This window comes from Vigna radiata, chromosome 4 (assembly GCF_000741045.1).
Source record: "Vigna radiata var. radiata cultivar VC1973A chromosome 4, Vradiata_ver6, whole genome shotgun sequence".
Lineage (NCBI taxonomy): Eukaryota > Viridiplantae > Streptophyta > Magnoliopsida > Fabales > Fabaceae > Vigna > Vigna radiata.
The window spans coordinates 4,625,888-4,643,186 of NC_028354.1; the positions used below are offsets into that span (position 1 = coordinate 4,625,888).

The following is a 17,299-nucleotide window of genomic DNA, read 5'->3' on the forward strand; positions in this document are numbered from 1 at the left end:
CGCGCACGTCCTTATTGCATGAATTTTGTATCAACTTGTCGCTCTATTCTTCCCTTTCGTTGCAATCATTGGATTGGGTTGATTTGATTTCATGAAAAGGAGGTAATATGGAAGGGACTAACACCGAAAGACCCTCTTTCATGCTAACAAATTTATAAGATTCAATAAAATTATATTCTATTCGTTATAGGAATGGATGAAACAAAAACATTTTACCAAATATTGGAAATGTTATAAATGCTAAAAGTAGGCTGTTAAAAAAATAAGAGAAAGATATTGGGAGAATTGTAACTCCTCAAAATGATAATAAAGTTATTGTTAATTAAGAAAAAGCTTGTTGTAACTCCTCAAAAGACTGTTCTTTTAATTTCTAATTCAATGTTGAAAAGGAATATTTTTCGACAAAAATATACTAAAAATAAAAATAACTTTAAGGGTGTGTTCTTTTGAGGGAGAGAAATTGTGGGAGAGTGAATGGATGGATTTGAGGGTGAATTAATTGTTGTTTTTTTGAGTGGATTTGGAGGTAAACGAGAGTAGATTTGGAAGTAAAGTGTCTGAGAATTAGTGTAGGATTTGATTGATTTGACAGATAAAAAAAATTTGTTTAATTGATAAAAATTGAAGATTACTAAAATACCCTTAGTAGTAAAAATAATATAAGATGATAATTATTAATGTTATATATAATTGTAAAAAATATTATAAGANAAAAAATAAAATTTATTTTTTAAAATGTAAAAAAATTATAATTTAGTAAATAGAAATAATAATAATAATAATAATAATAATAATATTATAATTATTATTATTAGTTTTATTATTATTATTATTATTATTATTATTATTATTATTATTATTATATTTGCTCTTTTTCCTATGGGGAGCACTCCTCTACTATATGTTAGTGCAAAAAAGCCAACAACTTTGAACACTCACTTCGCACACACCTGAGGGCACATATGACTTTTCACTAATAATCCCTTCAAATCTCTTCCATTTCGCGAGCGATCAAAAAGCGCTCTATCCCGTAAATCCATCCTGGTAAATCGTTGTTTTTCTTTTCAAAGGAACACGAAATTCTTTCATTTCATCGCTCTGAAATCCGCTTGAACAGTATAATCTGTTCAAGCGAACACACCGTAAAAGATAGGAGAGTGAGATGTTCCTACCATCTTCGGTCCTCATCCATCAGGAGAATAAATTTTCCTTAATCATACACAATCACCACCTCCACAACCAAACACTAACACCAAGAATCGATTCTAGTGTCAAACACATGGAATATAATCGATTCTTATAAAGAAAGTGAATGATTAATTCCCATAACTCATAATAACTCAATTATTGGCTCTTCTAACCACATGCCTTTTTTTCTTCTATGCCAAAATATTTCACATTTTTTAGAGCGATTATGTAACTTTAAAAATGGTAGATGTGTTTCTCACCATTACCTGACTTTTCAAACCAACACTTTTTGTTCAATTCATTTCATTTGAAACAAATAACCATGATATTCTTTTTCCTTTGTTAATGAACATCAAATATAAACAAAAAAAAAAACTTAATTTTTACTTGTTATCTAAAAAAATATTTCAAGATTCAACAATTCGTTGTATCTTAAAAATAATATCTTATTTATAATATTTTAACGAACTTTTTATAATATTTACTATGATTTAATGTATAATTAATCGTTTTAATATAATAATAATTTTCAATGAATAATTCAAAATAATGTCATTTCACAAACGAATAATTCCATCCAGATGTCATCATCTTAATCTTGTAAAATACAGAGACTTATTTATTTGTTCATGAATTAAGATTAATATATTTTTTGTATTAAATGATGTATTTACCTTTTATATTACAATAGCTTTTAATACAGAATTTATGACTACCTTTTATGAGATCCCACCGATGAAAAGCTATGTCGGATACATGCACTGAGACGCAACGTGGCTTTGAGCTTGCAATGGAGAATTTGGCTTCAATCATTTGCTTGTTGCCTTATTAGTTAACACTCAATCATTGAATTTTTTTAAAACTATATTTCACTTTTACTTGCCTTTATATTAAGATACTCGTTAAAACTACACAGTAAAATTTTAATAACATAAATAAGTTAGATTTTATTCGCTTGAAACATATGATTTATCTTAAATTTTACGCATTATTTTCTATTTTCATTTAGTGAGTAATATTTGTTTTTTATACTTTTAATATTTAACATACCGTCAATATTAAAAGTGGAAACTTTATCGGTTCAATTGAATTTTAAGTCCATCACAATAAATTTGGATATATTTTTAATTAAATTTTTATTAATTTTTATTATATATTCAAAAATTTATATTTTTCAATTTAATATTTAATCGATAAAAACAATTAATAAAATTCAATTAAATTTATATAAGGATTTAAAACCTAATTAAATTTATTAAATATGTTATTTTTCATATTATATACTCTTATTGTAATAAAAAAAATGACGATGAAAGTTTTATTTAAAATAGCAAAAATGCTTTTTAATATACACAGCAATATCAACACTATTTTTTTTTTAGGATGCTTTTTTGAAAAATAAACCTCCCCATTTTCTTACGATCAAATACAATTAAAAATAATTAATTTTGTTTTAAATTTTAAATGTAAGATAAAAGGTGATACACATATAACATTGTACACAATAGTTTCTCGAAACATTATTTTTGTGTTAAAATCTCCACCGTCAGGAAATTAAATAAAAATTATATATGAAAAAAAGGAGTATTATTGTATGAATTGATATATAAACAACACTTTTCATAAAAAGAAAATCACAGATACAAATGTTAAAAAAAAAAAAACAAAGTAAAGTGAAAGTAATATCGGTACCATATATATCTTTCTTTTTTATGAAAATTAGTACTGATATATATATATATATATATATATATATATATATATATATATATATATATATATATATATATATATATATATATATATATATATATATATATATATATATATATATATATATATATATATATATATATATATATATGTGTGTGTGTGTGTGTGTATATTGAAACATTTATTGTGAAGACTAGAATTTAATGTGTGAGTTTTACTAATCTGGAAGTATTAATTAAGAAGAATTTAATAGTTTGGTGAATATTTGATTAGTACAATGTTATTAGTTGTTGGGAAGAATAATTGTTGAAAGTTTTGTTAATCTAAGGTTATTTATAAACTGAAAAGAATATAAAATTGGTGAGGAAGGGATCTGAAATGCAATTAAGAAATCATTAATGTTGGAGTGAATGTAGGGACCAAACGAATGGCTGAGAGTGAGAGACGTAAAACACCACACGTAGGGATAATAGCTGGATGGAGCATTCAATTTCAATCACCTCAATCTCAGAGTGAAAGCTGCTAGGGAATAACTTATATTTCATATATTAGAATTATAAAAAGTAAAATAAATATAATTATTTTGGAGTTGAGGTTATCAGTTTACCGAGATTACTATATTTTACAAATGTCTGATGTTATTACATAATAATAACCTTATACCATTTTCCCATAAAACTTCTACCGCCTTATTTCAATTTCTATATGACCTAAAATCTTACCTCAACCTTTAATGTTGAAATAAGCCGTATAAGATTCATCTCTGAAGGCCAATAACGGCTCCAGAAGAAAATTCTTGTTTACTCCTTTGGCCACAAAGCTGATAGGATCATATTTGCTTATTCCTCTTTTGGCAATAAAACTTGCTGATTCTTTAAATGTAGCATCAGAAGAAGAATTGCAACTGAGTTTCACTCCTCTACCAGAATGCAAACCACTATGCACAAAGCAACCATTATGGCTTTTGGATTCCAAAGATATGGTTTCCTTTCGTCCATCCAATCCTGGAACCACAACAAAAGCACAAGAGGGGCCACCAGAGGAAGAGCCTACTACTGTAAGAGGATGTTCCCTTCCTTGGTGAATCACTCGCATTCCTGGATGATCAAAAGGTTCTAGCATTATTGTTTTACCAATAGCATCTGTCAATGTGGTGCAATTTGTGGAAGATTTTCCTTGGATAACTCTAAAAGTTGCATGAAGAGCCAAATCAGTTCCAGGCACAGGTAATTTTTGCATTGCTAAAGGATGCTTGGAGTTTGTGAAAACATAAGTTGAGTTGGCAAAGGCTTGGGAAAAATAGAATAACTGACTGTTGTAGCTGGCTGGAATTGGAGTGATCCAGTCTTCTATAGATGCATTTGGTGCAGCTTTGATGTCCCAATCACCAGTGGTGTGACCAGCAAGAAGATAAGGACCATATAGAATTGCTTGAATCGAGGCATATTGAGACCTGTCATCTGCATTTGATTCAAAACACATGATTATTTTTTTCCATCAGATATATTAAATGCACACTTTGACAGAAGAGCAATGGTAATTAACATTTAACACAAATGGAATCAATATCTACTCAAGATACCTTTTATGGCCTCGGTTCTTAGGGTAATGGGAAATTGAAGGCTTAGCTTGTCACCAGCATTCCATTTTCTGGTGATGGACAAAAATTTGCCTACATTTCCAGAAAGTTACAAGTGTTAATTTTTTTTTCTTACTATGTATCAATGTAAGTCGCTACAGCGAAATCTTAACTTTTGATTATAAACAGACATTCACACCTGGGGTTGGCAGAGACAAAGACTCATTATTCAAAACACCCTTTGCACCATCCTTATGTGTCCAAGTTGGTAGTCTGAAGTTAAGTGTAGACAAAGCACCAGTTTTCTGCATAAGTAGATACGTTTTAGAAGACTAAGACAGGAGTTTTACACCTGGTAACTCGTTGGTTTCTTGGGAAGAAGGTTCAAACATGTGAAAAAGTGACAAGTATTCCTTTCTCCTGATTAGTTAGATACCAAATAAAGACAGATTAACTGTTCCAGTGTTTACTCTAATGCATCTAAGGTGAATGTTTGCTACATGAGATGCAGAACAAATGTAACAAGCACCTTAGCTAGAGAAAATGTAAATGTCACTCGTAGGAAAGGATCCCATGAAACAGCAGGAACAACTGTCTGATTAACAATAATTTGCCCAGACTTCCAATTGAAGAAGCTTGATATGTACTGGATAATGTAAAGAGTAGGATTTTTCCCTCCCTCTTCAAAATAGATGGAATCTCCCAGCTTTGAGAATGATTCAATTCCTAATAAACAGGGAAACAAATTTAAAACATAAAGTATATGGAGAAGTATAGAAATGATATGGTGTAGTTTAGTTTGAAACATTGATGATGAAACTTGAGAAGTCTATGATGAACACAGGCTCACCTGTTCCATAGCAGCACCAGAAACTGTCAAACTTCGTTCCCCAACCAAGGCTAGCTTTAGCCTTGGAAACCCCGCGACCTTGAGGAAGCATGTATATCATCACTCCAGGTTCTGTTCCTCTTTGAATGCTTAATACACCATTTGTTAAGGCACGCTCATAATAATCTGCATATGATACCTTTTTGGTCCATCTGAACAGGTGTCGTGAAACCTGAAACATTGTTTGTTTCCCTTGTACTTAAAGAGGACAACATAAAAATTTCCTAGGAAATTGTTTACGTACACTCATATAAGCACATAAATCCACAAATACATACTAATGTAACACATCATGTGATAATAAATCTACCATTTTTTATATTCATTTTCAGCTTCCGACATGATGATTGATGAAGATTAGCTGTACCTTCAACATATTGTAAGTTGTGCATGATTCCTCATTGTCAGTTGATTCTAGGGTGTCTCCAATTCTCTTTGGATCACTCCTATGAAGAAAATCGAAGCAAAGTAAATTTTTAGAAATAGTAGAAACAATAAAATCTGTGAGTACATATTAGCAAGAAGAACCAGAATTCTTGGTTTTATAGATACAGTTGTTTAATAGATAACTGGAGTGCATATGAAAAACAACTTAAACTAAAATGCTGAAATCTTGATACCAGAATTCATCGACTGATGTCCCTCCAGTTGCATAAGTATGAGAAGAGTTAACAATATCCATAAAGAATGTTCCTATTTCCTAACACCAAAAACCAAGAATCTGAATTGGAATTCAAGATAATAATAACAAATTTCAGTACCAGTAATCTACAGCACACATATTTACCTTATAGAGTGGATCACCAGTGACTTCATACCGCATTTGAGATCCAACAACCACTGGGATATGCGTGTTAGCATGAAAATTAGCTATATCATTAGCCTACATCATAGAATTTCAGGATTCACATGCCTTGAAAAAGATTAAATACAACATCTAAACTAGAAATAAATGCCCTAAGTTCAACATACAAATACTTAGCTTTTTCATTATGTTGTTCCCAATATTATAGATGATAGTCAGATTAGAGGAAACAACTTTCGGTATAAAAGCCAACAGTCATATCATTACATGATCTGCTTCTCAAAGTTAAACTTGAATAGGATAGTAATTATAATTACATGGAAAATTTTCTAGTTTTTATCACATGCATTTTTTTACTGATGTCCTTTAGTTCTTATGTTTTAAAGCCAAAATTGTTACAACAGGGCAAAAAAAGAGTAAAGGTGTGAAAAAAACAGTTCTTTCAATTCAACTACTTTATAAAGTGATTCAGTTCAGTTTGTTTGTCTAGTGCAGTTCGATTATGCGTTCCATTCTTATATATGGTTCAGTTTTTTAAAAAACAAAACAAAATCGTTTTAAAGAATTTGTTTGATACACGAAACCAATCATAAAGGGGTTTTTGAATTTATAAAAGAACACTTTTTTTCAACCAGCAGAAGCTGCATAACGAAATTTTTTACAGTATGAACTTGGTGGTATTTATATCATAATGAAAAAAAAATATTATTACTACCTTCACTGCAAGCAAACCTAAAAAGCATGGCTTGTCAAAAAGGTGAGCTAATAGCAGATGCCTTTGATCTCCCTGCATTGACAAGGCATGTAAGGTTACAGCATAACTAGGTAGTGTACCATGAACAAGAAAATAGAGTATGATATCAGAATAATCTGTCTATTTTGGATGAAAAAGTTTATCCGTTAGGTAAAGGGCATACTTACATCAAATATGCCTAGGAGCAACAAAAGTAATGTTAAAGAAACGAAATGTACCAAATTAACGTACTGTTATGCTGTATAGTTTGTAAAGGACATCATTCATGCCTCCAGTTTCCTCATTCAGTGATTGATAGTGTCTACTTATACTAAATTTTGTTATAACATTCTGCACTCTGTTGAAAAAGTAATCTACCATCCATTTCACCATATTTAGAGCTTGAGGATTTTTAGCTATAGAATGTTGATCCAGAAGGCCAGCCAATATCTGCCGAAATACATTTTTGAGAAAAAAAAAAACTGAATTAAAATTAGTTTCTGGATATGTTAAACAAAAGAATACCTATATATATATATATATATATATATATATATGAAGTAATGCTAATTTATAGGAAATTTTCCTTTATTTTTCTTCTTCTTTTCTTTTCTTGTAAGTTATTATACAGAAATCTATCCAAATATGTCTGAGTTGAAATGCCATAATTTTAAGGCTGAATGTAGTTGCACAATCAAAATATCAGTCACCTTTTGAGGGTACCTTGTGAATGGTGTAATATGGAGCCCAAACATGCTCAGTAGCTTCAAATCGGTCAAAAAATTCAGATGGAAATGCAGAGAGATACCCTGTACCAATTTTCTCTTGACAGATTGAGAGATTGGCAACAACGGCTGTCATTTGCTTCTTCAAGATATCATTATGTGTGCTGGCCCACATTAAAGCTGATGCACTCAAGTAGTGCCCTTGAAAATATCACAAGAAAGGAATTATAATTAACCATGAAAAATGAATTGCAAAGGCTGAAAGTTGCAGCCATATGTCAGCTGTTTACAAGTAAAAACTTTCATACATTTTTTAATCTGAGTGAAGAAAAAATCGATTAGAGTTAAGTTCAAGCAGTGGTGACTACATCAATAAGAGTCTTATGCTGTGTTATTAAGCTTTCAATCGTTTTTCATAGCCCTTTCTTCTCATTCCTAGCAGTTAAGAACTCTTTATGAAGAAACGCAAGGAGCTAGGAATGAAAAATGAACCTTACTACAAGTTAGAATTAGTAAGCAGACGATCAAATTCAATGAGTGTGACTTGGTTGAGAAACATACGTGTTTGTGAAGGAATATTTGAGTTTGATTCTTAGACTTAGTGACTTAAAACCGAAGATTAATTCCATAACTTAAATCCAAGACCACCACATAACCGTGGTTCTGGCCAATTTCCACTTGATGCATACTTGAATTTTTCAATTTATGACTAACAAATAATCAAACTTAACCATATATTATGCACATATTAATATGATTATCTCAGACTACCTAATAATTTCACTAGATGTGAAAAGTTGTAATTATGGTGATGAAAAACCAGATGATGAATGAAATTAAACTAACCAACAAAATGACCTCGAAGCTCTATTTTTGGATCTTCCCATCCTCCATATGGTGTTCCAGGAGTTGGAAGACCAGCAGTCTTCCTAAAGCTCCAGAGTAACCTGTCCACATCCAACATCAACAGATACTCTAAGTTTGTCTGTTGTGCCCGACCATGGATTGAACCCTCGTGCAATCTCACATCATGCAGAGACACTTCTTTCAGAAAATCTTGGCGTTGATGGGGTGCCTTCAAGACACTCACTTTCTCAGTTTTTCTCATGATCACATCCCAATCATGTTGGTGTTCCTCTTTCAACAACTTCCTTGGCAGCAAATCAGCCAAAACGTGGTCATGGTCATCCTTTGGAGCCAATTTATAATGCGAGATTATGTTCCAAGATTCATTCGATGATGTCAATATCTGGTAACGGTGAGTATGTGATTGAGCATTATTGTTTGTGCACTCTTTACACTCAGCGCAACCCCACAGCACAATTGCAACAAAAGCAAACACAAAAGCCATCATCCTCCTGGAAAATCCAAATCAACACGAACCTTAAACTCGGCAAAAATATGGGAACAAATTAAAAACATGGAGCATGGCATAGTTAGCATTACCCAACAGACATCAATTTTGGTGGAACACGTGAATTAAGAACTTGAGTGAGCTGAGTAACGAAGTGTCAAACATCAACCGCTTAAAACAGCAGAGAGACATATCAGTGGGTCTACACATAAAAGCAAGCTAAGCAATCTTCATGAACCGTGTTTAAGAAACTGGTTTTTCAGATAAAATTCCAAACACTAATAGTATCGCTAGAAATCACCATCTGGTAAATAAAAGCACAAAGGGCATTAATAGTTTCTGTTAAAAATTCAAAATTTCTTTCTTTTTTGTTTTGCCAGTATATTTTTCGTAAGAGCAGTCTTAAATGAAGCGTTAAGCATGACCATCTGTGTCAAAGTGGATTCATTCGAAAACTTGTAAGCTAAAGCAAAAGGTTGCAGAATTTTGATCAAAACTGGTAAGTATATTAGGAAAAATATTAGAAGGCTTCTGATAAACCTTTGACGTGAAGTGATGAAGTGAAGTTACCTTTGGCTTTCAAGTGTCAGAGTTGGATGATAAAGCTAGTAATCACGGAAATCCGCAGCAAAACCCCACTGCAAAGTGGTAACAAAAGCCAACTGAAGCCGTTCTATCCCTCTGAGAAAAGGTAATAATAATATCTAAAAATGAAATATTTTTTAAAGGAAAAAGTAATATTATAATATTTTCACAACACATTTTTATAATTCTTTTATGAGTTATTATTTTATTGATTTATTTAAATTTAAATTTAAAAAATATTTAAAATAAATCAATCACGTACTGTTATACTGTTATGTATGTATTTTCAAAAAATTGTTAAAAAAAATATTATTAAAAAAACCTTTTACTTTTAAATACAAGAGTAAGATATTTAAATTCAAAAGTCAACCCCCTTTTATATTAGGTTAGAAAAATATACCTTTTCTTTAATGTGGGTTAAGTGAATTTAATTCCCTTAAATTATGGGCTACTCATATTTTGTGAGTTAATTCATAACCTCCTAATAACAAATTCATTCTTTTTTTTTTTACTATTTTTTATTACATATAATCAAGTGGAGTGACAAATAGATATTTTTAAAGAATAAAGTGTTGTTAAATAATATTTGAATTATTTAAATATTTAATTTATTTATTTATCATGTAAATTTTATAATTTTAAATTTGTATCTTTATAATAATATTTTATTGGTGAAATAGTAAATTTTTTGATGACATTGTTATAAAATAGTAGATTAGTAAATAATAAATGTATAAAATAAATTATAATAATAAAATATATTTATATCAATATTTGTGAGTTAAGTTACGAAATTTTGAAATAATAAAATATATTTAAATCAATATGGAAACTTATTTTTAAAAAAGTATGAATAAGGCAAAAGGTCTATAAATTTTTAATATTGTTTAGAATTGGACTCTGAAGAGAGTTCAGTCCAATAAGTAGAATGGAATATTTGGAAGGTGGATCGTCAAAAGATGGGCTATTTCTTTTAGCAACTTCATAATTTCAAACTGTAATCTTATTTTTTGTATTCTAAAATATATAATCTGGAATATGCTTTTTCTATCTCAGAATAAAAAATAAAAAATATATTTTATATTGTAGAATTCAAGATATAAATATATTTTAAATTTATAATTTAAAATATATTTTTTGTAGTATTCTGAATTATACTATTTGAAATAGAATTTTTATATTTCAAAATATTAAAAATAGTATTTTTGATTGTATATTTCAAAATATAAAATAAAAAATATCTTTCAGTTATATACTTTAAAATAAAAATTTTCATTCTAGATTTTAAAATACAAAAAAATAGGAGGGTTATGAGAAAGAAATTATATACAAAAAAATTACGTTTTTTTTTTAAAAAAAAATTGAGGTGATTGCAAATTGCACTCTTGATAGCTTTACTGGGATTTTCTTATTTAAGAAACTAATGTGATGATGTTATAAATTTTGAGACACAGATAATGTTTTAGCCTAAAATATTTATTAAAAATTGTGAACTTGTATTAGATATGATCCTAAAAGTTATATTTTGTGTTGTTATGAATGTGAATGAATGGTATTAGATGTTTAAAACCCTTTTATATTATTCTTTGGTGGGTACTTATAATAAATAGGAAAATGGTGTGTTGGTAGGGAGAAGAGAATGGTTGACGGAGAAGGAAAGTTTCTTTAAAAAATAGTAATTAGAGTGAGTAGAGTGCAAGAAATACATAGATACCACCATAAATAAATAAATAAAAAATACTGAGATGTTAACTTCGATGACATGCATGAAAATGTTTAAGTATTTATTTACATTGTTATAAGAAATTTTTATATTATTATTATTATTATTACTTAAAAGATAGTATTTTGGATGTGATTAAAATTAACGATTTGTTATCGAATAAGTTTTTAATAATCCAATTAATGAGTTTTAGAGATAATTGTATATAGATTGATCTTTCGATTTGTTATTGAATAAGTTTATAATTAATCGATAATTGTTATATAAATTAATCATTTGATTTGTTAGTCACAATTGTTCCATCTTTTATAATCATTCGATTTGTTAGTCACAATTGTTCCATCTCAAGAATAATGTATAATTATGTTTATGGTATGATTAATTATTTAGACTATCAGTTTAAGATTGACTAAACGATTAAAATATTTTTTGTTTTTATTATTTTTTACTTAAAGTTCAAAGAAGAGCTGAACATTTAAAAGGTATAATATTTTTTTTTTTAAGTTATGAGATATTATTGATGTAAAGTAATGTTCCAATCTCAAATTGAGTCAAATAATATAGTTAATTAAAATATAAGTATCATGTTTGATTAAGTTAAATACACCTCTAATAATATAGTAAATTATGAAATTATTATTATTATATTATTGTCAATTACACTGAGATTGGTTATAATGAAGATTTAGAATAGATATAATGTTTTTGGAGGTTCCTATTTCTTATCAATTGGGTCCTCGTATTCTGAAAGTGATCAATTGGTCTTTGTTTTGGTAAAATTGAACCAATAATGTCCTTGTTGTTAATTTTAGTGAACCACGTTAACTTTAGTGTATCATGGCATGCTGACCAAGCAATTAATTATGACGTGGCGCATGTGGTGGAATTTATTTTATTTTAAGTTTTAAATAAAATCCTTTAAAACAAAATTAGGGTTCACCTCCACCTCCCAATCACCGCCATGCCCCTCCTCCGCCACTTCCACCTCGGCAACAACTTTTTCTCCGGCCAGATTCCTCCTGAATATGGCACCTGACAGCACCTCCAATACCTTGCCGTCTCCGACAACGAGCTCACGGGAAAAATCCCTTCGAAGCTTGGAAACCTCACCATGCTTCGCGAGTTCTACATTGGAAACATCACTCTTCCTCTTCCAAATCCCCTTCTGAATTCAAACCTTCCTCACTTTCTTCCTCTTTTTCCATTCTAATCATATTATTTTTATTTTTCTCAAACCACTAACAAACATTTTAACAAAACAACACCAACTCATCCATTAATCAGTAATCTCCTTCAGATTGATTTTCTTTAGTTTTTCATTTTTTGTTTTATTTTTATATATATGTATATAATTTTTTCATTTTCACGGTCATGTGTTGACAATTTCTCCCCTTTTTTTTGTCTGTTTGTTTCCATCTTTGTAGAATCTGAAAAACTTTTCTTTCAATTGCTTTTTGGGAAGATTCGGTTGATCCGATCCTCATAGAGAGCGATTTAGGTTCGGTGTTCTCGGATGACGTCATCTTGGTTTGTGTTCTAAAAACCAAACAATACGAGAGGAAAGTGAAAAAGTAAACGAAAATGAAAAGGGAAGTTTCTCCTTAATGTTGTGCCCTTCCTCTGCCCAACTTGAGGAGAAACAAAATCATTACATTCAATCAACAAAAACCACACAGAACAACAAAACCGCTCATCAAGCTTCAGTTTTTCACCATACATAAAAGGGGGTTTGTGTTCTCGAACTCCATGCAATGCTGACCACTCAAACCCTTCTCCTCCTTCACCATAGAGATTATCCCCTTCGGCATCTTCCTGCTAATCACACACCTCATTCCTCAAATCTAAGCTCCATCCATCGGCTTTCTCAATTACCTAAACAATCAGTCATTAACATGCCAATTAATCCAATCTAAAAAAAAAATAGACAAATGCACATAAGCTTTGTCGATGGGATGCAGTGCTGGGAGAGGAGGACGAAGTAGAGGTTTAGGGGGTTGTGGAGGAGTGCGGCAGCAATGAGACGGCGAGCGATGACGATGAGAGATGGGGAGGTACAGGAGGTGCGCCGGACGGTTGGATTGGGGGATGGCGTCAATGTAGATGTTGAAGAGGTGGGTGTGGGAGGGTGAGAAGAAAGTTTCCTAAAGGTGATTTCTACACAACGAGATTTTACTGTGTCACATGCTTAATTAAAGGACACTTCAGCATGTCACCTCGCTAGAAAGTTAACGTCATCCACTAAAATTAACGACAAAGACATTATCGGTTCAATTTTATCAAAATAGAAACTCAACACTTTCAAAATACGAAGACCCAATTAATACAAATCCGTAGAAATAGAAACCTATAAAGACATTAAACCTTTCAAATATTATAATATTGGTAATTTTTACTAGCTAGACTCACCAGCGTCTCTGAAGCCTAAATTCATTGACCCAGAAGAAAAGGCTTTTTGGATCACTTAAAATGTTCGCCATTGCTTCTGCACTTTTAAATTTTCTTCAATGTACCTCCAAAATCTTTAAAATACCAATTATATCCTTTATTTTTCGTTTTACATTTTAAATTCTGAATGTATAACCATATTACATTGTCTGAAACCAAAAATATATAATTTGAAATAATTATAAATTCAGAATGCAAATAATATTATATAAAATTTTATAAACTAAGAATTATTAGTATCTAAAATAATTTTTATTATTAATACAAATTTATAATTGGTTTTTGAATGAAAGTCTAAATTAGTTTTTAAAATTAGTTTTAGTTAAATTGGTTTTTAATATTATTAATTTAAAATCTGTAATTGTAGATAGCTAAAAGTTCGTTAACTAATATTAAAAACTAACTATAAAATTTCATTAAATGGAAACTATTTTAGATTCAGATAAGTTTTAGTTAATATAACCATTAATTATTTTAATTATTTTCGTGTAAAGTTATATTTTGAAATAAAAAGTTATCCTCGTTTACGTGATATATCTTAGAAATGTAATTTTTGTTATGTATTCATCTCTATTGAATAAAGAATATAACTATAAACGTATTTATCACACCTTACTGTTTTAATTATTAATTAAACAATTATATTTACAAAAAAAAAATAAACATGATATTATTAAGGATTGAGTATCAAAAGAACACTCATTAAGGATTTACACAGTTCAACACTTAAAATTATAAAAATAAGATACCTTGGTGTGAAAAAATAAATAATATATAAAATTAATAAAGGCGTGTAAATAATTAAATTTGTGCCCCCATAAACCATTTATTTAATGAAATTGATGTTTGAGAAATACAATATTATATCATTTGAGAAAGCGCAAACAAAAATGTAATGAAAGTTGATATAAGAGAAAATATACCTTAACAAACATTATTAATATTGAATATAATAACCGAGAAAGAATACAAAAATAACACGAGATAATAGTGAAAACAACTTTTTAAGGATATTATTAAGACAAGTTGAAATTGATCCATGGTCAATGTAAGGATTTTTAATAAAAAAAAATATAGACAAATGAAATAGTATAATGGAATAATTAATTTGTGATCCTTTATTTTTGTTTTGAGCAGAAAAGCACAAATAGTGAAAACCACATGTTAATATATTGGTTAAAGTTAAAGGTAATGTTTCCCCTAGAAAAGCTTAGACCAAATTCTTACTTGTTATAATTATACAAAGAGCTTTCGGCAACTCATCCCTTCAATTATGTAATATTATATATATATTAAGGTAGAAGCACAAAAGAAGACATAATAAGGAGTCATGTCAACTAAGGACAATACAATACAAGAGAGAAGACTTCAAAGGTGTGAGATACATTCAGAGGGTCACCTCAACCATGAAATAAGACAGAAAACCGTGAAATAAGAGAATTGCATGATGAGAAGAGAACAAGGTTACTTGATAAGAAAATGGACACTCTTCACGAGATAAACAGTGTTATTAATTATCCTTATAATTTGCCTTTGAATAAGATGGTTTTTGCCACTTAGAATATGGGAGTAGCAATTGGTCCTACAACACACCTTTTCTTCTCAAAAGAGAGATGCCTTTAGTACTTTCTCTACTCTAACATTGCTTATATCAATAACCCATAATGCCACAATGTACCTTAAAAGATTCTATTCAATACAATAATAAACTAAACTAAAGGAAAAAAATTATCTTTTAACAACATTTTTTTTACAACTTTTTGACAATGCATACGTGACAGTTTATGATTGGTTCGTTTCAAATATTTTTTTAAAAATAAATTCAAACAGACCAATAAAATAATGACACGTGTCTTGTTATAAAAAAGTTATTAAAAAGAGGGTTTCAGAATCATTGTCCTGAACTAAATACTAAAATTGGAGCATTGTCACAACACTTCAACTCTGCAAACACCACCTAAAATAACAAAAAACGATACATTTTTTAACAACACACTGGTTTTCAATCATTCGTACCCCAAGGTTGTGTTTGTGTAACAAATTCTTTTTGCTTTTATGTCCATTTCGATTATCATTTAATATTTCAGTAACATTGGTCCAACCCAATGTAATGTGCATGTTGAAAAATTGATTTGGATTTTTCAATATTATTAAATACAAAAGATACACTTTTTTAACAAATTATTATTTAATTACATAATTATACTTTTTTAAAAAAACAATCTATACTATTATAATTATGCATTTTTGAATTAGATCATTTTATCCTTTACTAAATAATTTTTTTCTAACTTAATAGAATACATATATAACAACCTATCTGTTTAAATTAATTACATAATTATTTTGATTTAAATATAAGTACCAATTTTTTTTAATTTTTAATCATTCTTTTTAAAATTATATATATTTTCCTAAAATTTTATTATTTTAATGATTCAGCTAGTGAAAAGTAAATTTAAGACGTGTGTGTGTGTCTATATATATATATATATATATATATATATATATATATATATATATATATATATATATATATATATATAATAGCAGTATCTTGTGAAAAATAATATGTCAATATCTGCAAATTGGAAACTAGTTGCCAATGCCATCTTAATCACATGTGAGATATCAATAACACAAACTTATCGAATATTTGAGGAAAAAATATTAAAGTATTGTTTATAGAGCATAGTTCTTGGGAGCATTTTTCTTTACAAAAGAAAAAGGAATATGATGCTGTACTTTTCAAAGAATTAAATATGGACCAACACTTTCCTTCTTTCACACTCCTGTTTTATATATTCTAAAAGTTATTTTTTATAATTTTATTTATATCAATTTTTATTAGTTAGATATAATATTCTATTATTAAAAGGATGTAAAATGGAAGAAATAAAAAATTATATATATATATATATATATATATATATATATATACATATATATATATATATATAATTATTACATAAATAGACTACAAATATAAAAAAAGTGTAGTCTATATTTAAAAGGTAACAATTTTAGAAATTAATTTTAAAGAATATACTATGGTTAAGTTAAAGTAATAGTTTTGAGAATAATTTTATTTTTTTATTTTTATTCTGGTTATAAAAATCTTTATTGTTTTTCGTTGAATATAAACTTTTCCTCTTCTGTTATAAAAGACAAGTTTTTTTTTTTTTCATTCTCGTTTTCTTTCTCCTTTATTTGTTTTTTTTTCTTTTCACCTCATTTTAAATCCTAAACCTTGGTTTATGTTTGATTATTTACGTCACACACTGATTACTCATATCGTTGTTATCTATATACGTGATTTCATTGTTATCTATATCTGTGTTACTTACCTTCCTTAAAGCATATTCTTAACTTCCTTTTTTTACCTATTTTAATATTTTAATGTATTTAAAAATTTGTATATGATAATAGATTTGTATATGTTATTTGGATAATTTATTATTTGAATATATTATTTTGGTATAGTTTTTTTATTATTGATTGATTGTATGCAAAAGTTTAGTTTATTTGATGTTGACATTAAGTTTATTTGAAAAAATTGA

The 17,299-nt window shown here is 28.7% G+C and overlaps 1 protein-coding gene across 4 annotated transcripts; it reads right to left on the bottom strand.

Annotated features, from left to right (window-relative positions):
• Window positions 1-3,424: 3,424 nt before the first annotated feature.
• On the bottom strand, window positions 3,425-9,661 carry LOC106758049. Of its 4 annotated transcripts, none has more exons than XM_022779607.1 (14): window positions 9,557-9,661; window positions 9,079-9,157; window positions 8,479-8,990; window positions 7,618-7,833; window positions 7,160-7,389; window positions 6,890-6,961; window positions 6,157-6,252; window positions 5,990-6,069; window positions 5,737-5,815; window positions 5,331-5,541; window positions 5,010-5,206; window positions 4,680-4,785; window positions 4,484-4,573; window positions 3,425-4,361 (listed from the first exon to the last, which is right to left on the bottom strand). In XM_022779607.1, the coding sequence occupies exons 2-14, from the start codon at window positions 9,087-9,089 to the stop codon at window positions 3,625-3,627; spliced, it is 2,637 nt and encodes an 878-aa protein (XP_022635328.1). In that variant the 5' UTR covers window positions 9,090-9,157; window positions 9,557-9,661; the 3' UTR covers window positions 3,425-3,624. The 4 variants fall into 4 exon arrangements, with proteins under 4 accessions (XP_022635328.1, XP_022635329.1, XP_022635331.1 ...); XM_022779608.1 differs by having other exon boundaries at window positions 9,079-9,188; window positions 9,557-9,648; XM_022779610.1 differs by lacking the exon at window positions 9,557-9,661 and adding an exon at window positions 9,172-9,181 and having other exon boundaries at window positions 7,160-7,357; window positions 7,631-7,833; window positions 9,079-9,091.
• Between the last annotated feature and the right edge of the window lie 7,638 nt (window positions 9,662-17,299).